At 47.7% G+C, this 23,543-nt stretch overlaps 1 protein-coding gene across 2 annotated transcripts; it reads left to right on the top strand.

The window, feature by feature from the left end:
- Window positions 1-6,473: 6,473 nt before the first annotated feature.
- On the top strand, window positions 6,474-21,356 carry ACTR5 (actin related protein 5). Of its 2 annotated transcripts, none has more exons than XM_045194878.3 (9): window positions 6,474-7,082; window positions 8,494-8,723; window positions 10,520-10,689; window positions 13,638-13,855; window positions 14,554-14,736; window positions 17,297-17,413; window positions 18,124-18,263; window positions 19,271-19,403; window positions 20,198-21,356. In XM_045194878.3, the coding sequence occupies exons 1-9, from the start codon at window positions 6,525-6,527 to the stop codon at window positions 20,453-20,455; spliced, it is 2,007 nt and encodes a 668-aa protein (XP_045050813.2). In that variant the 5' UTR covers window positions 6,474-6,524; the 3' UTR covers window positions 20,456-21,356. The 2 variants fall into 2 exon arrangements, with proteins under 2 accessions (XP_045050813.2, XP_024415510.2); XM_024559742.4 differs by having other exon boundaries at window positions 6,964-7,082; window positions 8,491-8,723.
- The last annotated feature ends 2,187 nt before the right edge of the window (window positions 21,357-23,543 follow it).

The raw sequence follows: 23,543 nt of genomic DNA, 5'->3' as shown, positions 1-23,543 counted from the left end.
AAGAGCCCAGAGAATGCCTAAGCACGGCGTCCATCTCTCCCTGCGGGCTGCGACTGGCGTGGGTGTCTGTGGGTATGAGAGAGAGCACGCCTGGATAAAGGTATGCGTGTGGCGTGAGGGAAGACCTGTATTTGTGTCTTGTGAGAGCTTTGATGAGTGTCTATGTGTGCATATGTGTGCAGAGCATCTCTGGGGGCCTGCTGTGATAGTGATGATTTTGGATTGCCCTGGTTCTGCTTCCACCGAATGGGAGTGGGAGCCGGAAGAGGATAACATTTGTTCCCCTCTGCTGCTCTCGGTCCTCACAATTTAAACGGACCATTTGAGATGTCTGCTTTTATCTCCCTAACCCACTTTGGTCACTATGGTTGCTCATTCAGGATTCGGAGCTGGCCAGAGGATTCTCAGTTTCCAGGCCCCCTACACCCTGTGATATCTCCCAGACCTGGGGAGTTGACCGTTCCTCTCCCTGCCCCGCCTCCCACTGCTCCTCAGTGGATCCATGGACCTTAGGGTGCGTTCTGAGTCGGAGCGAGGTGTGTGGGCTTCAGGGAGAGCCCGAACTTCTGCAGTGGAAGGGAAGGTGGGAATGTTAAGCTGCACCAGCTCTATCCTTCCCGTCTTTAAAAGGACAAATGAGACACCTGCAGACTCTGAACAGCGGCTGACACCTCCCAGACTCGCCTGGCTCCGCTCCACCTTCTCCTGGCTCCTGGCTCCTGGCTTTGTGCTCGACTTGCAGGAGCCTGTGCGTCCCCCGAGTAGGTCCCGAAGGAAGTAGGGGCTGGAGAGCCAGCCTCCTAGCGCTCCTAGGGAATCCCTGCACTGTCGTCTGTAGGGCATTCATCCCCAGACTCGCTTTCAGGCAGCCGGGAGAAATAAGGAGCAGGAGTAGATGGGGCCCATCTCACATCCCTCCCCCCCACACCAAGTACGTGGGTAGAAGTTAAAAGGAAGAGCTCCTACGCTGTCCTCCCGGCCTCAGTGAGCTCGCAGTCGGAGTCTAGTGATAGGCCAGGCAAGACTCATTAGTCCAGTTCCCTTCCAAACACCTAGGCATGCAAGATCAGCAACAGCGACATTCAGATAGAGCAGGCGGGTAGCAGCACTACCTATACTAAGCCATATTGAGTCTGAGGCTAAAGGAAATATTAGCAATACCAATTCTGTCTTTATTTCAAATTGTATCATTTTGTTCATTGTGTTATTTTGAAAATTACAGTTCAGTTTGGTTTTTGATTTTAAATAACTGCCCCAAATGTTGCCTTGCTTATTCAATTTTTTGCACCCCCTTAAATTTTGCTCTCCAAGCAAATGCCTCTCTTGCCTTCTGCTGATCCCATTCCTGGGTGTGAGGTAGGGCTTGGGAGATGGGCTCTACTCCCTATAGGTTAGGATTGAGTATTTTCAAGGGTCTGGATACAATTCCACAGCAATGCTGTGGGTGCCACCCCTCCCAGTTGTGGGGTCCAAAAAGGTCAGGTCAGGAGGGGCCTCTGGCCAAGAACACCCCAGCAGGATGGTCCATCGGTGCTGAGAGCCCAGCCAAATTGGGTGAGGTGGGGGCTGGGGGGAGGGAGGAGATCTACACACTTCCAGGAACTCCCAGCAGCCCTCTGGGGCCGGCATAGGAACAGGGCGAGGAGATTGAGGATGTGGAGGGAATTACAGGCTGGGGAAGGGAGAGCCCAGTTAAAGGAATTATTAGTATTACCCAGGATCTGGTACAAGTTCTGGCATGCACACAGAATATACTAATCAAATATTTATTGAGCACCCGCTCTGGGCTCCGGGGGTGCAGCAGTAAAGACAGGGACTCTGTTGATCTTGACTAAACTCTATCTTACCAAGACCCCATAAATCTAGGGACTGGAGGTCAAGTGTAAGGGGAAAGAGCCTCAAAATTTCAAAGCTGCTGAGTCCTTGTGAAACTCTTGAAGGGTCTGCTGATCTGCCAGGCCCTGTTAGGATTTCTCTGTTTCGGTATTTTGTCATTTTAGCTGGGGTCTCAGCTGGAGCCAAGACCTTATGCTGAGGGCTGCCTGGAGGACATGGAACTGACTTACCTACAGTATCTCATCAACCAAGGCTCTCACTCACCTGCAGTAAAGGGAACCCGCCCCATGGCAAGCACATTTTGGGACACTCCGCTCTGGCCCCCAGCAAAGTAAGACCAAGGTGACACAATCTGGTCCTGCAAAAATGAGTAGGATTCGAGAGGCAGATCCCAGGCTGTGTCAACAATGTCTGCAAAGGGACAGGCTACTAAAAGGCCACAGCTCTCCCATGTCCAATAATACTGTCAGTGAGTTAGCAGAATCTGGGAGGAAGCTGGAGACCCTGTGCTAAATTCCTGGCCTCCCGCCCAAATCTGCTGCTTGTCTCTTTGGCTACATGGCTATCTCTTCCTTTACCCCAGCACTTGGCCTGTGGATCCCTGAGCTAGGCCCAGCACAAGGCTGTGATCAGCCATGATGAGTCACAGCTCAAGAGCCCACCCAGTTTGATGCCTATTCCCATCACATCGTCCTGGTCAAGCTTTGGGAGACTGGGTGGCACATGGGACAGTTTTCTTGGAACAGGTTTCTGATGGCTCCATAGTCTTAGGTCCTGCCATGTAGAACCCCTCAGGAACCAAAGCACGTGCATCACCTGGTCACCTAAATGTGTGTTTGCCGGTCAGGACAGAGACCAACCTGAGAGTGGCTTAACCAAAAACAAGCTGTGTTTCCTTTTCACATAAAAATCAGAGCTGGTAAGAGGACCAGACCCATGCTTCTCAAACTTTAATACACACATGAATCCCCTGGGGATCTTGTTAAAATGCAGGTTTCTGATTCTCTAAGTCTCAGTGGGGCTGGAGATTCTGCATTTCTAATGAGTTCCCAGGTTGACGCTGAGACTGCTGGGCTGCAAGCCACATTTGGAGTTAAAGGCCCTGGAACACTGATTCTCAAACTTTGCTTTGTACTGTAAAGCGTCCCGGGTCCACGCTGTGCCCCACACGGTACAATCAGATTCCCTGGAGGGTAGGACCCAGACACCAGCGCCTTTCATGCTTCTCACACAGCAGTCACTGGTGAGTAGCGATGATCAAATTGTGCTGGGCACAACTGTCCCTCAGAGGGCAGTCTACAGGAATCTGCATATCTCCAGACATTGACACACAGCTGCAAAATTCAAAACTTGGAGTCCCCAGGTTTGTTCAAGTGCAATGAAATCTACTTCCCAGGCTTCAGCCCATTTGGTCAGACCCAGTTTTGCCAGTTTGACCGCACAGACTCCATTTTGCATTAGCTCAGCGGTACTGACGTCATCTTTTCCTTACTCATTCCTCAGCGGGTGTTCCCCAGCCTGGACAGACTTCTGGAAGCTCTTTAGCTTTAGTTGTGGTGGGGGGTGGATGGGAGGAGCATTTATCTGCTGATCATTCTCTTTCTTGGGACACTTCAGCAATAATTTGGATTGGGTTTTATCGTAAGTGTTGTTAAACCTGTAAGGCTTTATAATTGGACCAGCAATATCCATGTGCTGATCACTTTTCACAGTAAAGGGCATTGCAAGAGGAGGGACTCAGTTCTTCCGTCCATCGTGGTTCTGCCAGTCTTTGTCACAGGCATTCTTTTAGCCACTGTGAGAAGGTGTAGCCGAATGCTAAAGTATACCAATAAGAGTGGGAATGAACTTGACCAGAATATTACAAAGGCCCCCAAGGGGGAGGCTGATAGGCCTTCTTTTTCTTGGTTACAGCTCTCTGTCTCTCCTTTCCAGGGAGAACTTCTTTGTCCATTGTTCTCAATGGCTCTTCGCTTTACCTTCTGAGTTTTTTCTTATTCATCATCCTCCTGAGGATCTTGGAGAGTATATTCTTTTGGGGGTTGTACAGCTTCCATACCCAGCTTCCTTCTGATCAGCTTTTGGATCCTATGGTTACATTAGGGGTAAAACAATTCCAGAATTTTGGAGTCCAAGCTTGTGTTTTCTTGGCAATACAATTCCCTCAAAGCTTACTAGGAGTTGTGGATTGGACTGTGCCTCTCTAAAAGATATGTTTGAAGTCCTAACCCCTGGTATCTGTAAATGGGACCTTATTTGGAAATAAGGTTATTGCAGATGAACAAGTATAATTAGTTAAGGTGAAGTCACACTGAAGTAGGGTGGGTCCCTTATCCAACATAACAGTTGTCCCTAAAAGAGGAGGAAAAGAGATACATAGAGAGACACACAATGAAAGCAGGGAGTGGAGTGATGTGTCTATAAGCCAAGGATTGCAAGCAGCCCAAGAAGCCAAGGGAAAGGCATGGAACAAGTTTTTCCCTAGAGCCTTTAGGCAGACTGCGGATCTGCTGATTCCTTGAGTTTTGGACTTCTAGCATCCAGAACTATGAGAGTATGCATTTCTGTCGTTTCCAGCCATTTCAGTTTGTGGTACTTAGTTTTGGCAGCCCTAGGAAACTAGTACAGCAAGCTTAGGATCTATTTCCTTCTAGCGGTTTCCATGGGCAAATAATCACAGCCATAGATTTTTGTCTAGTGCTACATTGTGCATCAGAGTAGCCACTAGCTACATATGGTTATTTAAATGTAAATAAGGTAAAATTAAACATTCAGTTCCTCAGTTGCATTACTCAGATTTCAAGTGCTCAATGGCCACTTGTGGTTAGTGGCTACTGCGTTAGACATTACAGATTGTAGAACATTTCCCTCAAGGCAGAGAGTTGATTGGACAGCACTGATCTAGTGTATTGGTCAGTTTTCTGCAGCAATAATGCTGCATAGCAACCCCAGAATTTTAGTGGATCATAAGAACCAACACTTTTCTTGTTCATGGGTCCATGGGACAGCTCAGCTTTAGGTTGCAGGTGGACTTGGCTTCAGGCTGCATTTTGGGTTCAGGTCCTCTCCATGTATCCTCTTTAGACTCCGCACATGCTCTTCTCATGGCTCATAGCAGGAGTGCAAGAGAGAGGTCTACACTGCACAAGCACATTTAAAGCCTCTACTTGAATTACATTAGGTTAACGGCCCATTGGCTAAAAGCAAGTTATGTGGTCAAGACCAATATCAGGGTCTATAGGGAAAGACCCTACAAAGTCACATGGCTGACGGTATGGATGCATGGTCCTATTATAAGTGAGTGAAGAACTGGGAATAATAATGCAATCTACCTCACCCATACATAGTGCTTTTTCTTTTCTGAAAAGGGTATACATTCACATGGTGAAAAATAAAAACAATGTATCAAAGAGCATGCAGTAAAGCAGTCTCTCGCTAGTGACTCACCCACCTCATGCCCTCTTTAGGGGTAAATTCTTTTTATTAGTTGGTCTATCTGCATGAAAATATAAGCAAAAACATATGTATTTGTCTTTCCCTCCTTTCTTAAAAGGAGTCCAGTATACACAGTACTGCCTTCCCTTATTTCTTTAAAATATATATCTTGGTGATTTTCCCATATTGGTATACACATAGACATAGTTCTTAAGCTTACATTCACTGGCCTCTGTGTTCTGCTTGTCCCTGCTTTCTTAGCTTAATGATGGACACATTCAGATAGATGTCTGAAAGGATGGGCTATATCGGAAGGCTACACTTCTAATCTGATTTCGTCGCTAGGCTAGGTCCAAATCTGGCACAGAAGTGTTCAGAGAGGTTCTTGAGAAAGTTATGGGGTCTCATCTCTTGCTAAGGAGGTTTATTCATTGTCACTTTTTATAATGAGCTTGCTTTTATCTCTCAAACTTAAGTGTTCTAGCGCTGGGAGGGTAGAGTCACAGTGCTGTTCTAATTCTTGTTATTCCCCCTAGCTAGTGGAAAGAGGAAATGGGGGACGGGGGAGCGTGCCCAATCTTTTTGGAACTAAAACCTGGGGGCTGGGGTGTCCACATCACCTCCACTCCCACCCTCATTGGCCAGAATTCAGGATCACAACAAGTGAAATGATCACGAGGGGAAGTTATGCCACCTCAAGGAAGAGAGTATACATGTTGAGAAGCAGCAGTACTTTTCTTAGTGTTTGAGATCTCCAGTTAGAGGGCACAGTCTTTGTAAGTTCATAAATACATAAGGCTATTTTAAAACTTTATACTGTATTATAAAATATAACACATATGCATAAAAGTGCACAAATCACAAATGGAGAGCTTGATGAATTTTCACAAAATGAACACGCGTGCGTAGCAAGCTCTCTAGTTAAGAAGTTCAACAGCCAGCAACTTTGCGTTTCCTCGACTGGGAGGCTTAGGAGAACGTAATCACGTGGAGGTGGAGCCAAGGGCGGTTGAAGGTGAGTTACCCAAAAATAGGGTGTGGCTAAGGTAAAAGGCGGGCACCAAGGAGCTTAGCGCCCAGTCCTTGAGACCAGGGGGCGGGGCTTGGTGACGCACACATGGGGCGGGGCTTACTGGCCCAGAGTCCCGGCTAGAGCGAAGGGGCGTGCTCAGGTCGGTTATTTGATCAGGAATGGCAGGATTTAATGGCCAGGATGGACGGGCCTAGCGATCCCGAAGGTAGCCTGGGCTACGATGGGCGAGTCAGTTGAAGAAGGTCGAGGGACTCAGCGACAGATGAGGTTTGGAAACTGTTTAGGACCGGAGCCACAAGGCATTTTTACGCACGGGGGTGGGGCTTCGCGCCGTCTGGGCGGACGCTGCGGAGAGAGGCGGAGCCAGCACGCGCCCTGCAAGATGGCGGCCGGCATCGCTGGGCCGGCGGGGAACGTCTTCTCGTTCCGTGACGCCCGTGCCACTCCAGACCCAGTGCTGGAGGCCGGCCCGGTGTCACACGGGCCACTGCCAGTGCCTCTGGTGCTGGACAACGGGTCGTTTCAGATCCGCGCCGGCTGGGCGTGCCTCGGACCGGACGCGGGCCCGGAACCACGGCTACAGTTCCGCTCCGTGTGCGCCCGCGGGCGTGGCGGTGCTCGGGGCGGGGCGGGTCCGCAGGTGGGCAACGCGCTTGGTAGTCTGGAGCCGCTGCGCTGGATGCTGCGCTCCCCCTTCGACCGCAACGTGCCAGTCAACCTGGAGCTTCAGGAGCTGCTCTTTGACTACAGCTTCCAGCACCTGGGTGTCTCCTCACAGGTGAAGGGTCGGGGGAGGGAGGTGGGTTGGGCTTCAGGGGGGAGGATGCGGTAGTGTCTATGCACACTCTGCCCTCGGAGAAATAATAGTTATTCCAGTAGCATTCATTGTTATCTAGTCATTCATTTAGTCACTCGATCAAGTGCTAAGCTCCTAACGTGTGTAAGCCCTGCGCTAGGCACAGCAGTGAACAGAACAACGCTCCTTTTCTCTTGGAGCATACATTCGGACATATCGTTTGTTAATACATTTATTTTTAAAAATATTTTATTTATTTATTTATTTATTTTTAGAGAGAGGGGAAGGGAAGGAGAAAGAGAGGGAGAGAAACATCAATGTGTGGTTGGCTCTCACATGGCCCCCGCTGGGGACCTGGCCTGCAACCCAGGCATGTGCCCTGACTGGGAATCGAACCAGCGACACTTTGGTTCGCAGCCTGCGCTCAATCCACGGAGCTACACCAGCCAAGGCTAATACATTTATTTCTTAACTAATATGTATTGAGCACTTAAGTCTGTGTCAAGCACTTTTCTGGGCATTTAGAATACGTTTGTGAATGTAACCCAAAACTTGTGCTTATGGAGTTAGTAGGGACAGAGATTCTAGTATGAAAAGACAGACAATAAATAGAATTAAGTAGTAGATTCTGTGGCATGATAGAAGATAGGAGGGGATTATGTTTTTTCAGTAAGATGGTCAGGGTGCAACTCAGGAAAAAGGTGATGTCCCAGCAAGGACTTGAAAGGAGGTGGTTGAGGGAGCAAGCCAAGTCAGTGTCTGAGGGGATGGTATTCTGGAGAAACCCGGCAGGGAAAAGGCCCTGCGGCAGAGGTATGCCCTAATCCCAACTGCAGGACAGCCAGCGGGAGGGCAGGGGAGCAGTAAGTGGGAGAGGAAATCAGAAAGGTAACACGGGCCCAAATCACACATCTTCTGGGCTTTTACTGAGTGAAATGAGGAGTCATGATGTGGAGCAGAGGAGAGACATGACTTATGTTCCAGAGGGTCACTATAGCTGCTGTATGGAGAACGGACTGGCCTGGGTCATAGGGTGGAATCTGGGAGACCAGCAAGGGGGCTGTTGCAAAAACCCAGATGAGAGATGAAGGTGACTTACCTGAGGGAGGTAGTGAGGAGGGGAGGATGTGGTAAGAAGCTGTTGGATTCTGGAGGTATTTTGAAGATAGAGCCAAGATAATTTGCTGATGGTTTGGAAGAGGCTTGACTTAATAACCTTAAATTGATGCTATGTTCATATTTTCCAAAGGTGAGATGAGTACTTTACATTTGCTTCTGATCAGGTTTTTGATTGGAGACCAAAAGCAAATTCAGCCCTTGCAGTAAGGGTTTTGATGTTTGTAAGAAGAGTATTCTGTATCAACCATCTTTTTGCTCTTTTCTTTCAAAGTAGGGCTGTGTTGATCATCCCATAGTTTTGACAGAAGCCGTGTGCAACCCACTGTATTCACGACAAATGATGTCTGAGCTGCTTTTTGAGTGCTACGGGATTCCCAAGGTGGCCTACGGAATAGACAGTCTGTTCAGCTTCTACCACAGTAAGCCAAAGAACTTGATTTCCAGTGGGCTCATCATTTCATCTGGATACCAGTGTACACATATTTTGCCCATCTTAGAAGGGAGGTGAGTTGCACTTACTGCATTTGAGTACTCTTTTGAGAAGCATTCAGGAAACATTTATTGGGTGCCTGCTATAAAGGTGGAGTTGAAAGAGCAAGCGCAGGACCATAAACTGACCTCTGGGCTTAGCTCTGACCTGTATCTCACTTTGTGACTATGGGTAAGTCACTTCACCGTCCATCCTTTCTGACCTCCTGGAGGGAGCTGGGGGGATGGTCTCTGAAGTCCAAATCCACAGTTCTAGAATTTTACAATTCTGATTGATGGTGAGATAGCTAACACAGTCCCTGTGGGTACTAGGGGCTCAATAAAAATGTTTGAATAAATTATTTGAATAAACTTAATTTAGAATGTCTTTGTGTTCAGGAGTCACTTTTTTATTAAGACAGTATTATTTTTATTTAAAGCTCTTTAATCACCATAGTTTAGACCTTTTTCAGGTACAGTGCCTGGCACATGATAGGTACTTATTAAATATCTTTGAGTTAAATAAAAGGTGAGGGTAGTTTTTGTCATGTTTAAAATCTGTTCTCATTTTAAAGTTGGGCTTTTGTTGCCTGGTGAGAGACAAGGCCAGCATCACGCTCTCCTGAGAAGATAGCACATTGAGTGAAGAGGGTGTGTAAGTGGGGAAGGAAGCCCTGGCTTTGAGGTTGAACGGCTGGTTTGCAGCCCTGCTAAGGATGAGGCACCTAACCTCTTCCCTTAGTTTCCTCCCGTGTGAACTTAGGACCCACGGATTGCTCGGGGTACTGTGAGGATGAAGTGAGGCGACGGAGATGATGGCTCTTTGTGACCTGTACAGCTGTCTGTAACAAACACTGGGGAATATATTGAGCTCTGTAGTGGGAATTTCTCTTGAAGGTTTTACAAAAATTTATGAAGAAAAAAGTAATTCGTAGACATTAACAAACACTCCTGTACAGAGTTGTCTGCATTATGTAAGATAATATGCAGAAATTAAAAATAATTTAAAATAATAATTAAGAAATAAAATAAATAAGAAATTAAAAATAATGTTATTTTTATGTATCAGAAAATGATTTTACCTGAAGCCTAAGCGATGATCAGATTGGAGCATATCCTGTGCTGTGCTGGCATCTGCTGGTGAGGTGTGATACTGCAGCGACATTTCAATGTGCAGCAATCTCCTAGTGCTCTGCTGCTTTCTCACGTTAAGAAAGTGACGTTACTCTGGCTCTTCCCCTTCAGTTCATGTGAAAGGGACCTGGTACTCTGAGGAGATTACAGTAAGCCAGCATCCATGTGATTACTTCATAGGTTTGTGTCAGTAGAAGTCGAGTGTCTGGGGAAGGTGTTCCCAAAGTCTGGCCTACACGGGAGTTGCCTGGCAAGCTTGTTAAAATGCAGAGTCCCAGACCACCCCAGAGCAAGTGAGTTGCTCTGGGAATTCCTGGGAATTGGCACATGTAACATTTTCCCAGCTAATTCTAGGGTACTTGGTTCCAGGACCATAGTTAGAAATACATGGTTAGACACACAAAGGTCTGACTTCAGAGTACATGTTCTTCCCATTATATTGGTGTCCTTCTGAAACCTTTGCCAGAAGTGAGATGGCCACATGCCTGTCTGGGTGTGGACTAGGAATTCTGCATTGGTTGAGAGGTTGGACCAAGGGAACTTTAAAGTCCCTTCTAACTGTAAGGTTTTAGGTTCTCCCAGCTGGTCTGTTTCTTTCCATTTCATCTACATTAAATTATCTTTTCTCCCTAAAGGTGTTCCATGTTCTCTTTCATGTTGCCAAAAATCAAGTGCTATTTTCCACTTCTTGGTTGTAGGTTAGATGCTAAAAATTGCAAACGCATCAATCTGGGAGGAAGCCAGGCAGCTGGCTACCTCCAGCGTCTCCTGCAGCTGAAGTATCCTGGGCACCTGGCAGCTATCACGCTCAGCCGCATGGAGGAGATTCTGCACGAGCACAGTTACATCGCTGAGGATTATGTGGAAGGTAATGAAGAGGTCGTTTGCTTGCGGCTTCAGATGTTGTCTGCTTTCGGGGGGTGTTCCTTCAGTTCCCAGGATGACTCTTTTCTCACTTTTTTTACCCATTACTTTTTAGAATCCCCTTCCCCTTTGGGTATTTACTTTCATAAACTAGTTAACTGATAACTTACATATGTAGGCTATTTTCAAAATTGTTTGGGCTATTCGAGTTCCTTTGCCTTTCTATATAAATGTTAGGATTAACTTATTCATCCGTATCTACAAAAAAAGTTTTATTGGGATTTTGATTGAAAGTACATTAAATCTACAGATGAGATTGGATATTAAACAACCACTTTCTAAATATAAATCCAGATAAGATATTCAACCCATTGGGGAGAATTGACATTTTTCTCTCTGTTGAATCTTCCGGCTAATGAACATAGTATGTCTTCCCATTTATTTAGGTCTTTATTGATTTCTTTCATCAGCATTTTGTACTTATCATCATACAGACCCTGTACATGTTTCATTAGATTTATTTCTTCATTTTTTTCCCTTTCACTTTCAGTTGCTCATTGGTAATGTATAGAAATTCAGTTAATTTTTCTGTGTTAACCTTGTATCTTGTGATTTTGCTAAACAATTCTGTTTTGTTTGTAGATTCCTTGGGAATTTCTATGTGTAGACATGTGATCTGTAAATACTTTTATTTCTTCCTTTTCGATTTTATTTTGGCCTTTTATTTATTTTTTCTTGCCTTATTTCAGTGGCCAGGACTTTCAGTGCAGTGTTGAGTAGGAGCGGTGAAAGTGGGTGTCCTAGCCTTGTTCCCAGTTCCCTATCCCGGGGGTTGGGGGAAGCATTTGGTCTCTCACTATTAAGTACGTGATATTAGCTCTAGGTGTTTTGCAGATGCCCTTTACCAAGTTAAGGAAGTTTCTTTCTGTTCCTAGTTTTGTTGAACATTTTTATTATGGATGGATTTTGAATTTTGTGAAAAGCTTTTTCTACATCAATTAATATGATCCTCTAAGGTGTTTCTGCTTTGGACTGTTCATTATAATGATTACATTTTCAAATATTGAAGTAGGTTTGATTTGAGGGGAGCAATAAACCCATTTGTTCATGTATATATTTTTATATATATTGCTTGATTTGATTTGGTAATATTTTATGGGATTTTTGTGTTCATGAGGGATATTGGTCTAAGTTTTACTGCCTTTGGATTTGGTATCAGGGTGATGTTAACCTTGTCGAATGAGCTGGAAAGTGTTCCTTCTACTTCCTGGAAGAGACTGTATAAATATAATTGATATTACTGTATTTAAAAAAAAATGTTTAGTGAAATTCTTCAGTGGAACCATTTGAACCTAGGAATTTTATTCTGAAGGTTTTTTATACTGTGAATTCAATTTCTTTAATAGAGATAGGACTATTTAGGTAATCTCATTAATTTCTTTTTATTATTTCCTTCCTTCTACTTGCTTTAGGTTTATTTTGCTCTTTAGCTTCTTAAGGTAGGAGCTTAGCATATAATGAGACCATTGTTCTTTTTAATGTAAGCAGTAAAATTCCCCCAGCGCTGCTGCGTCTGCATCCCACAGGTTTTGATATGTTTTCATTTTATCGAGTTCAGGTATTTTCTAATTTCCCTCAAGACTTTGTCTTTGAGCCATTGATTCTTTAGAAATGTGTTGCTTTATAGGCAAATTGTGGGAGATTTTCCTGTTATCTCTGATTTATTTTTAGTTTAATAAAATCAAAGGACTTTTTTTGTCTGCGGTCAGTTACACTTGGGAATGTCCGCTTTGTTGAACGTTGCCCATACGCGTGAAGAGATCAAGAGATGATGTGTGTTCCACTGTTGGCGGTGGAGTGTTTGATGCCGTTCAGGCTCTGCTGGTTTGTGGGACTTGTCAGTTCTCTGTCCTGGCTCATTTTCCATCTGCTAGCTCTATTGGTTATTAGGAGAAGAGTATTAAAATCTCTTGTTATAATTGTGGATTTTTCTATTTTGCCTTTCAGTTTTTGCTTTCAAGTACTTAAAGCTCTTTAGTTAGGTACCTATTTAGGATTCTTGTGTCTTGGCAAATGAACAATTTATCATTATGTTGATATAATGTCCCGTTTTATCCTTGGCAATTTTCTTTGCTTTGAAGTCCACTTGGATGTTAATATAGCCACTCCAGCTTTCTTATGATCAGTGCTTGTGTGGGATGTCTCTCCATTCTTTTACTTTTACTCTTCCTGTAATGTATTTTCTCAGTCTCTTATCTGTTAGTTGGTATGTTAAGATGATTTTAAATTGGTTTAATTTTTTGTATATTTGGACCTAACTATTTTATTATTTTCTGTTGTTTCTTGTTTTCTGTTGCTGCCTTCTTCTGGTCTATCAGAACATTTAGAAAATTTTTGTTATTACATTTTACCTGTTGTGTTTTTTTACTGTACCTTTCTATAGTTTTTTCAGTGGTTGCTGTAGAGAACGTACTTTACAAAGCCTACTTGGAGTCGCTATTTTACCAGTTCAAGTGGGATGCGGGAATGTTGGCATGCTAGAGGCTCCTTTTCGCTGGAGTTGTCTTATGTAATAATCTGCGTACATTGGGAACTCATCAGACAGCGTGATGGTTTTTACTTTTAATTGTCAAACATTTTAAACTCAGGAGGTTAGTCACATTTAACCAGATTTTCATCATTTCTGGTTTTTTTTCCTTCATTCTGAATGTTTCAGTTTTCCTTCTGGTACCATTTGTGTTTGAAGACCTTTATATAGCAATTATTTTAGAACAGGTCTGTTGGCATTATGTCCACGTTTTATAGTTGCATTTTGCTGATTAGGTGGTTCAGGGACTGGATGATGTGTGCTTTTTTCATCTTTTCCAGACCTAGAACCCTGGCATTGACTTTCTCATTTCTCTGCTGGTAGTGTTGCTATGTTTGATAACTTTCAAAGTTATTTCTTTGAAGAACTGCAGAAATGGCAGTGCCCGGACTATTATGAAAACAACGTCCACAAGATGCAGCTCCCATTCTCCAGCAAGCTCCTCGGCAGCACGCTGACCGCTGAGGAGAAGCAGGAACGGCGCCAGCAGCAGCTGCGGCGGCTGCAGGAGCTCAACGCCCGGCGGCGGGAGGAGAAGCTGCAGCTCGATCAGGAGCGTCTGGAACGACTGCTGTACGTGCAGGTAACGGCATATCCTGACGGGCCTGCGGCCTTGCTCAGCAATGTGGTCCCAGGGAATGTCCTGTATGCTCTTCCTCACCCATAAAACACCTCGACTCAATGACTGTTGGGGCCTAGAAGGAGTTTCAGATCATCAGTGTAGAGGATGGTGTAGCAGTAGGTGTTTCTAAAAGAGCAGTGGACTCTGGCTTTGCTGATTTATGTCAGCCTTACAATCTCCTGTATTTGTAACTTTTTAACTGACGTGCAGCATGCACACTGTGAAGTGTACCAATCTGACACGTGTGGCACGTGCATTCTCACAATGTGAAGCACGCGGTGTGTCTGCTCTCCAGACCTAGAAAGAGCATTGCCAGCAACCCAGCAGTCTCCCCCATGTCTGCTGCTGGTTCCCTTCCCACCTCTCCCCACCCAAACGATGACCGCGTTTCTGATGCCCGTCACCATCGGTTAGTTTTGCCTGATGACGTGGTGCTGAAACCAGGATGTGGTGGCAACCTGGAGACAACTGGGGGGAGAGCAGCAGGATAGCTATGGGAACCTTTGCGGGGAGGTGTGATTTTGAGGTGGGGCAGGCTGGGGAGCTCTGGGAGCCCTCTCCTGCTGTCGTTCCCTGTTTGGCTTCTAAGTTACTGCTCTTCCCTTCCTGTTCGTGATTGCCCTGGTGACTCGGATGAACTGTGACTGCTCCGGTTTCAGGAACTTCTAGAGGATGGCCAGATGGATCAGTTTCACAAAGCTCTGATAGAGCTGAACATGGACTCCCCCGAAGAGCTGCAGTCCTATATACACAAGCTCAGTTCGGCTGTGGAGCAAGCCAAGCAGAAAATCCTCCAGTCAGAGGTCACCCTTGAGGTGGATGTGGTGGACAACAAGCCTGAGGTACCAGTGCCGGGTGGGGGGGGCCTGTGGGGTCGTTTAGAGAGAGCAGCCCTTCCTGAGGGTGGGAGCTATGGCTTAAGAAAGCTGACGTAAAAGGCAGCGGCTGTGACCAGACTGGGGGCAGAGAGCCTGTGTAGCGAGTGGCATCCACAGGCACACAGACGGGGCAGTGACAGCACTGACTTACACCCCCTGATGTTCTGACCCGAGCGGTTTCACCCTGTATATCTCCAGTCCCCCTGGGGGCGGAAAGTGTGTGTGGAGAGTGGAAAGAACATGCACACGCCGATCAGGTGGTGCTGTCTGGAGCCCGGACCTCTCCTGTGGGGGCTCTTCGCCAGTTAGTCATACGTTCCCCTCAACTTTCTTCGTTGATACGACTGACAGGGCAGGGGTCAGGGTGGTGATGCGGGCCCTGAGTGGTGATGGTGACAGGGCAGCCTGCAGGTCACACCTCGGCCGGAAGTCACTGGTTGCTCTCCCGTCTTTACAGCTAGAAAAAAGTGTTCGTGAGTGCATTCAGCGTTCCTGAATCTGTCATCTCCAGAGTTCTCTAACAAAGGAACTTGTGTGCTGCTTTGTGACGTTTCTGGGGCAGGATTGATCAGTCTAGCTTATTGATTTTTTGTTTTTAAAGCAAATTACTTTAAATCCAAAACCTGTACTTCTAAAGAGTCCTGCAGAAAAATCCAGTTTGATGCTGGGTACAGTGTGGTCCTGGCCAGTGACTTCAGAGCTCTCTAGCTCTGCATGAAGCTGGCGTTTTCAGTGACCGTCTCCCAGCTGGAGGGTCCCTCTCAGCCCCTGCTCTCACCCCGTACTCTCCACCCCTCTCTGATGGGCCGGGCCGCCGTAGGTGACACGAGCATAGCCCCTGGTCATGAGCGTGCCTGTTTGACAGAGCAGATCCTGAGTCAGGTGTCCCAGCTGCAGCTCACTGGCTCACTGTGGTGTCGGGTTGAGGGGATCTTTTCCGCGTCTTACTCACACACAGCACCCAGATCAGCTTTGGTAGAACCAACGTGCATCTTCTAGTTTGCTTCTCCCGGTTGTCTGATCTGTGTTTCGGTTTGAGCTCTTCTTTACTGGGATCCAGAACCAAGTTGTCTTGGTGGTTTATTCATCCACATGTAGTTTTTATCATGCTTAACATGTCACCAGGATGTTAGTGTCCTTACACCTGATCTGTGCACTCAGCCACCAGCAGGTGAGGGATTGCAGATTTAAAAAGGAAAGAAAAGAAAAACGACTTTGAAGGTGTGTCTCCTAAGCAGTTGCGGAACTAATTTTTCCTTTGTTCGTTTTTCTGCGTTTGTTACATGCCGTGATTCAACTACTCCTTCATTCATTCAGCAGATAATTTTTAAGTCCCTACTTTGTTTTGTGCTCAGGGTTACATATTCAAATCCCTCTGGGCTTAGGGAGATTTTGAAATGTCAGACTTTAAAAGATTTCTCTCTATATACAAATTTGGTTAATCTGTCTTGAGCTTTAATAGTCAGTAACTATTAATTAAGGGTGATTGTTAGTGACCAGAGTCCATTGCACCCATACGTGGGCCACCCATCTATGAGCCACCTATGTCATGTGACATTTGGGGGTTGTGTTGAAGGGCATTGCCTCATTTAAGAGTGAGTTTGGATGCTGGTTTGCATCTGTAGTACACGTGGGTAGGTTCCAGAGGGTGTGTCTGTGTGTTCCCAATTATGTCGGTAATGCTTCATAGATTTTAAGAGTAAGAAGGTACTCGGAGAACGCTGAACGCAGGGATCTCAGGCAAGCCTGGCTGATGGTACTGAGTCTGCGTGAGCCCTCTCCCAACCCCATTTCATGAGATGGTCCTTTCTGCAACAGCCGTCCTGTTAGAGCGGTTTCCCACGGACTGCTGCCTCCCTTTTGCGTCCCAAAGGTAAAACTCATCTGCCTTTCATGTGGCAGCACCACAGATGGCTGAAGATGTCATCTAGAACCACCCCGACTCCCACCTAACCTCTTTCGTCCAGGTCAAAGTTACCACATGTTCTAAACGCTTTACTGGGAATGTTACCGGGTGCCAGGCCCCACCCGGGCTCGGTGTTGCTGAGGAGGAAAGCCTGACCTGCAGGACTCCACAGATGGGAGCGTTCCGCCACCTCGGGAGCTCTCTGTCACATCACCAGCCCAGGGGACCTGCTGCCAAGGGACTAATTGTTAAGCCCATTAGTGTTGGCATGCTTATTTATTAACTATGAAGAGATTCGTTTAATTTTGCCGTTAGTGTACGCACTTTGTAAGGCAGCAGCGGGCCCGTTGGAAGCCTTCAGAGAAAGGGTAGGAGCGAAGGCTTATATGTATAGTAGGAAAGGCAGGGACAAGAGCAAAGCCCAGTCCTGGCTTTTCAGTCTTTTAATCCTTGCGTTCATGCACGTTCTTTTTTTTTAATACTTCAGGAAATTTTTCATAGTTTTTGTGAACTTTCGGCCATTGGGGGATTCCAGTTCTTTTTTGTGACGATGAACTAACAGAACCAAGGCTCGCAGAAGTTACAGGATCCATTCTGTTTCCTTTGTTCTATTCTTAGACCCCTGACCTGGAGCCCCTAGAGCCGTCTCTGGAAGACGTGGAGAGCATCAATGACTTCGAACCCTTGTTTTCAGAGGAAACACCTGAAGTGGAAAAGCCAGTCCCCACTGTCCAGGTTGGACCCCTGTAGCCTAGACCATGCGCGTGTTTTGAAGCCGTGACATAAAAGACCAGGCTGGTCTAGTCTGCTTCAGGGATATTATTTAAACAAATCCCAGTTGTAGTTGCTAGAACAGGCGGTGAGGGGGGCAGGGAGTACCAATACTTAAAACATCCAAAGTCAGGGTTTTTCACTCAGTTACCAATTGGGGTTCTAGCACTGAGATCCAGGAATCTGTGCATAATAGTCTGTCCGTTGGAAACAGGTGAGTGAGTAATTGGAGGCTTTAGACCTGAAGACTAGCTTTAGTGGTTTCGTTTGAATTTAAGCCAATGACGTTATGCTTAGTTCTACTTTCCTGTCATCACAATGGCAACCGGAGAGACCGACCCGAGTCTGAGACACACCTGGGAGGAGGCTGGCTCGGCTGTGCAGGGACCAGGGCGCAGAGCGAGGCCCTGGACGGGAGACCTGGTCTCCCAGCCTCTCTGCTGTTGCTCTTCACGAAGTCCCTTCCCTCTGCTATTTGGGGGCCGTTTCACGATGCAGATTTGTAGGTGGAGAAAAGGTAGAAAGGTGGAATTATCAGATCAGGAGAGCTGGGGAGGGGTTCCTCTGGCGTGGACACAGCTTTATTGGAGTAAGCAGTGCAGCGGGAGGAAACTGGCAGCTGGGACGTTTGTCATGTGGCCTAAAAATATCTTCTAAACCTTGGGTTTTCAAAGCCCGTGTTTAACTTGGCAGCGTATCATCAGCTGTTCGTTGGGACAGAAAGAATTCGAGCTCCAGAGATTGTCTTCCAGCCATCTCTCCTAGGCGAAGAGCAGGCTGGGATAGCAGAGACCCTTCAGTACATTCTGGACAGGTGAGACTGGGACTTCTTTTCCCCCAGACTAGTCCCTTGGCTTTGAATGGTAGATTTGACGGTCAGGCGTTGGAAGTCTCTCACTCTCTCCTTCTCATCGACTTGCTGTTCTCAGATGGTATTCTGTATCTCTCACCAGGCCTGGCGCATGGCTGGGGCTCTGTAGTTGTTTTCCGTACATATAAATGCTCAGAAAAGAATTTTCTTGATTTGAGGAGCTTCAAGAATTTCTTTTAAGTTTGAGCAACATGACAATGTGTGTGTACTGGCTGTCATAAACACCTTCACATTACTGAAGATGGTGATTGTAAATCCCCCTAAAAATTTGCAGAGTTACAAGTTTTTTTTCCCTTCCCTGTAGACATTTCTATAAGGGCACCCCCCCCCCCCCCCCCCCCCCCGTTTACACAGGCATTTCCTCGTAATGTGGGTTTTCATAATTCAAGTTGGACAGGTAAGGAACGTAACTTTCAGTGCTGTGGCTGCTGGTGGCCAGGCAGGCTGGATGCTTACCTCCTAGTAAGGAAGAAAAGCTACTGCAGCTACCTTTGGTGGCTGTCAGCTTGTCTAGCAGTGGGTGGGAAAGTGGTCGAATATGTGTATGATAAAACTTACTAAAAATAAATGGCCCCTCAAAAGGGAGGCAGGGCTTCTTGGGGTGATGGGAATGTTCTGAATCGAGAGTGTGGTGACAAGGGTTACTGGGGTGTATGAGTTTGTCAGACTTGGTCAAAATGTGTGTGAAGCATACCTCAGTGAAGTCAGTTTTTAAAAACCATGTGTTAGGCACAGTAATCATGCAAAGCAAATGAATTGACCATTCCAAGTAAGGTTTTGACTAGCTGTTTGGCATTCTGCAAAGACACAAATAAAAGTTTGAAGTTGTTTAAAAAACTTCCTGTGCAAATGTTTTCTCTTTTGCACTGAGAGCTTATGTGCCCACATCTCCGTTCTCTTCTGATACACAAGTTGAGGGACTGTGCCGGAAGGAACCGTTTCTCTCCTAGGTACCCAAAGGACGTTCAGGACGTGCTGGTTCAGAACGTTTTCCTCACTGGCGGGAACGTGATGTATCCTGGGATGAAAGTGAGAATCGAGAAGGAGCTGTTGGCGATGAGACCCTTTCAGTCATCTTTTCAGGTACTGACGGTTCATGTAGCAGCTGCTTTGAAGATAGTGTTAGTCATTCGTTTTCTGATTGCAGAAGTTAGAAGTAAAGTGTAGATGAGAAAACCCACTTGATAATTTCATCATCTAGAGATACCCACTTTCCACATTTTTGTGACTGTCCTGGTCTTTATGTTCAGTTTTTAAAGCAGAATCAGAATCATGTTCTATATATGTTTTTTTAGTTGAAAAAGGAGGCATGCATAGAATGGGGTGCAGAGGATACGAAAGAGTGTGCGTGGGGAAGGTCACCCCCTCACCTCGCTCCCACAGCGAGCAGTGCAGACCAGGCATTGGTGGCACTGTCCTCTGCTCTCACTTCTCCTGAGGCCCGTTGGCCACCACGGCCAGAGCCGCCCCGTATCAGCCTCTGTTCCCTCTGCTCCCCTCTGCTCGCAGGGAGGGGATCGGGGCCAGGAAGGCCTTTCCTCTAGGTCGAGTGCCAGCTCTGCTTCCTTCTCCGTCTGACAGCTCGTGATCCACATCACTGGAGCAGGAGGGGAGGCAGCTGGTCCCTCTCTGACCTGGAGTGGCAGGTCTTGTGTTCATAAGGTAGCTGACAGCGGCTTATCCTGCGAGGTCGAGTCTTCTGGAGAGTTGGGGGCGTTTCAGCTCAGCTTTGTTCAGAGGGTGCAGAGATAGTCTTGCACTGTCCTGGAATTCACTGGGGCCCGTCTCTGTGTATATTTCTGGGGCTAAAAGGTAGGGAGCCGTGGCTGGGCCTGATGGGAGACGGCCTTCTGGTGAACATTCTCTTTGTGTCTCAGGTTCGGCTTGCCTCTAACCCCGTGCTGGATGCCTGGTATGGTGCTCGGGACTGGGCCTTGGACCACCTTGATGACGATGATGTCTGGGTCACCAGGAAAGAGTATGAAGAGAAGGGAGGAGAGTACCTCAAGGAGCACAGTGCCTCCAATGCCTACGTCCCCATCCACCTGCCAAAGCAGGCTTCACGCTCATCAGAAGCCCAGGCATCAGGCAAAGGCTCCGGGGCCAGTGGAGGGGGCGCTGTTGAGCAGGCATGACAGGGGCCCCTCCTGGACCTGGGCCACGTCGTCCAGTGTGACGGGACAGTGACTGTGCTAGCTGTCTCTGGCCCGAGTCTGCTGGTAACCTGGGGCTGCAAGATGGATTTCTCCTGGGGAGAACAGTGAAGGGACACTGAGAGTTACCCTGTAAAAGTCACTCTTCGTACGGGGCCTCTGCAGGGAGGAAACGTGACCTTCTGGTGTCTTTGTTGAACCGAGATGAGCTGTGGCGTCTGCCTCCCGCAGCAGTCAGTGGAGACAGTGGAGGACAGCATGTCCTTATTTCTCACTGCGTTGTAAAGCTCTTTTTGTTTTTTAAAAAACTGTTTAACATTTTTATTGTCAGTGTAGATCTTTTTCTACTTGCATTCAGAAATTGTGTGAATGCCCAGCAGGTGGAGGTCTTTCCCACACATGTAAAAAGGTGGTATTTATGTAATAAGAACAATGCCCCACAGATTGCGGGTCCTGCCTCCCTCTTCCTGTGTGTCCTCTTACAAATGAGGAGAAAGGGCCCGGAGAGGGTGATCCGGTTGTGCGCCGGCAGTCTGCGCAGGGCCTGCTTGGTGCCCCCTTCTGGGTGGGCAGAAACGGAGCTTTGGTCCAACTTTTGTTCAAATCTTTTTTGCTGGAAACTTTTCCACCATATGACGCCTTCCTGCAAATTTAAAAAAAATTTTTGTCCATGTGTTTGTTGGCTCCTTAACATTTTCTGGCCTTACTGAAGAAAGAAATGGACAGGAGAGACTGCAGTAGTCTCTTCAGTTTTGCCATAACGTCACATTCCGTGCACTTCATCTTATGTGGACAAGTGGCCCTTCTCTTTTACACACACTGCTTGGTGGGAATTGTAACTCCCCAATACCCGATAGTTGAGCCCAGCAGGCCCCTGAGATGCCAGTGTCCTACCACTGGATCCATTCACGTCAGCCATGGAGCCTCTAGCTCCGATGCCTCTGATGAGGCCATTTCAGAACCTGTTCTCTCAGGTAACTCACCAAGGTGGGCACCTGGCCTCCAGCTCTCAGGGGCCTAGAAACTGAAGAGCAGGAGGGCACCGTGATGTTGGGGTGGGAGGTAGAAGACTCATGCCGACCCACTGCTCCCCGAGCATTGCCACTGAGCCACTGGTTGGGTCCAAGGACCTGTGAGACGGTGATAAGCACGAGCCACAAAGAAAGGGTCAATGTGAAGAAGGCAGCAGCAACCTCCATGTGAGAGAGGTTTCAGATCATGTTTCCAGGAGGAGGAGCCACGGTAACTGCTCTCAGACCTGGGAGTCTTTTTCCATCATCAGTAGATTAATCAGCCTGAACAGCAGTGGTTACAACAGAGGCCAAGACGGCCGTGGGGGTCAGGCCCTGATAGGGAAGGGCCCTGGGTGGGTGGGTGAGCCGGGACACACCATAGTCGAACAGGTGTGGAGATCGCCCTGCTCAGGGGTCGTGTAGACTTGGGATGGTGGCGGTGGCTTGGGGCTGTGGTGAGGCACAGGCCATGGGGCTGAGCCTCGATCTCTCTGACTTCGTCTCTAGCATGCAGCCATAAGCCTGTATGGCCTCGTGCCACCTTAGTGCGTGCGGTTCTCCGTGGGGAATCTGCTCATCCTTCCCAGCACATGGGGCAGGCTTCCCTGGGCCCTCCCGCAAACCACCTGCAGGACACTCGCCACAGTGTCTTGAGCCTCATCTCTGCCTGAGAATGGTCGCTTCTAAACTGGATGGGGAGTGAGGCTGAGGGCCCCCAGGATTTGTAAAGGGTGACTGACTGCCTGGGTAGGTACAGGAATGACTGCATCTGGGAACGGAGGAAGTTCGAGAACAGTGCGATTGTTTACTCTGGTGAGAGGACCAAATCAGGAGTCCACACTGAGGACTTGTCTTCAGCCAGGGAGCCCTACACCCCGAGGCATCTTTACGTCCCTACCGCACGCTGGCCCCACCACTGTGATGGCTGGAGCGGAGGTAGGTGTGACCGGCTGAGTGTCTCGGGGAAGCTGTGAAGGAATGGACCCGCTGGCCCAGCGTGAGGCGCGGTGTGGAGTGCTGCGGCAGGAGGAGAGGGCGCAGGGAGGGTCGGTCTTGCGGGTGTTCAGGACCACCTAGGTCAGGGTTGAGTCAGGGCAGCTCTGAGGGTTGGGGGGCTGCCTAGGGTGCTCAGGGCCCCTCCAGCTAAGATGTGGGAGGGGTGCCCCCTGCTGCCCACATGCTGCCTCCGCCTCCTGCTGGACCTCTGGAAATCAACGGTTTTACCAAGGGAACAAGCAAGGTAAAAAGGCATGAAAATAGAAGTTAAAAATGACATGTGTTAAAATATGGGCAGAAAAGGCCAAACCAGGAAAGGGAGAAACCAAGTTCATAGAAATACAGCACACAGAGATTACTTTATCCCTGTGTGAGGGATGAGGTCTGTCATTACAGAACTCCGTGGTTGGTCATTTCAAGAAAACCAGGAGGAGTCAGGACGGAGGAGGGACTGGCAGTTACCGAATACATTGTCCCTTCCTCCTGGCTGCACTACACTTCCCAGCTTCCCTTGCAGTTACACACGTGGCCATTTGCATTCTGGCTAGAGAACGTGGGCAGAAGAGGTGTGCCCCGCTTTCAGGGCTGGCTTCAGGGACCCTCCCATGAGAGTACCTCCATCCTCTTCCCCAACCACCTGCTGAATGGGGAGCAGTGTAAGGCCCACGAGGGGTGTGGAGCGATAAGAGGGAGCCAAGTCCTTGAAGGCCTGGGGCAGAGGCCCTGCAGCTTCACTGAGTGAGAAATAAAGTCTAATGGTTAAGCCACTGAGAGCTTTAGCCTTTAGTGTGGGCCCTGAGTCCAGTGAGTGACATCCTTACGAGGGAAAGGAGAGATTGGAGTGACGCAGCTAAAAGCCGTGGAATACCAGGAGGCACCAGCAGCTAGAACAGGCGAGGAAAGATTCTCCCACATCTTGGACAGAGAGTGGGGCCCTGAGCACCCTAGGTGGCCCCCCAGTCCCTGGAGCTGGCCTGACTCAACCCTGACCTAGGTGGTCCCGAAGACCCACAAGACAGACCCTCCCTTGTGCTGTCTCCTCCTGCCGCAGCACTCCATGG

The sequence above is a fragment of the Desmodus rotundus genome, chromosome 6 (genome assembly GCF_022682495.2).
Source record: "Desmodus rotundus isolate HL8 chromosome 6, HLdesRot8A.1, whole genome shotgun sequence".
Taxonomy (NCBI): Eukaryota; Metazoa; Chordata; class Mammalia; order Chiroptera; family Phyllostomidae; genus Desmodus; species Desmodus rotundus.
The sequence above is the reverse complement of the archived record's forward strand: the minus strand, read 5'-3'. Positions and strand labels throughout refer to the sequence as shown.

Coding starts and splice junctions, on each gene's coding strand:
- ACTR5 (XM_045194878.3), top strand. CDS start 6,525: ATGGGCGAGTCAGTTGAAGAAGGTCGAGGGACTCAGCGACAGATGAGG. Junction 7,083..8,493: donor ACCTGGGTGTCTCCTCACAG/GTGAAGGGTCGG, acceptor CTTTCAAAGTAG/GGCTGTGTTGATCATCCCAT. Junction 10,690..13,637: donor CGCTGAGGATTATGTGGAAG/GTAATGAAGAGG, acceptor ATTTCTTTGAAG/AACTGCAGAAATGGCAGTGC.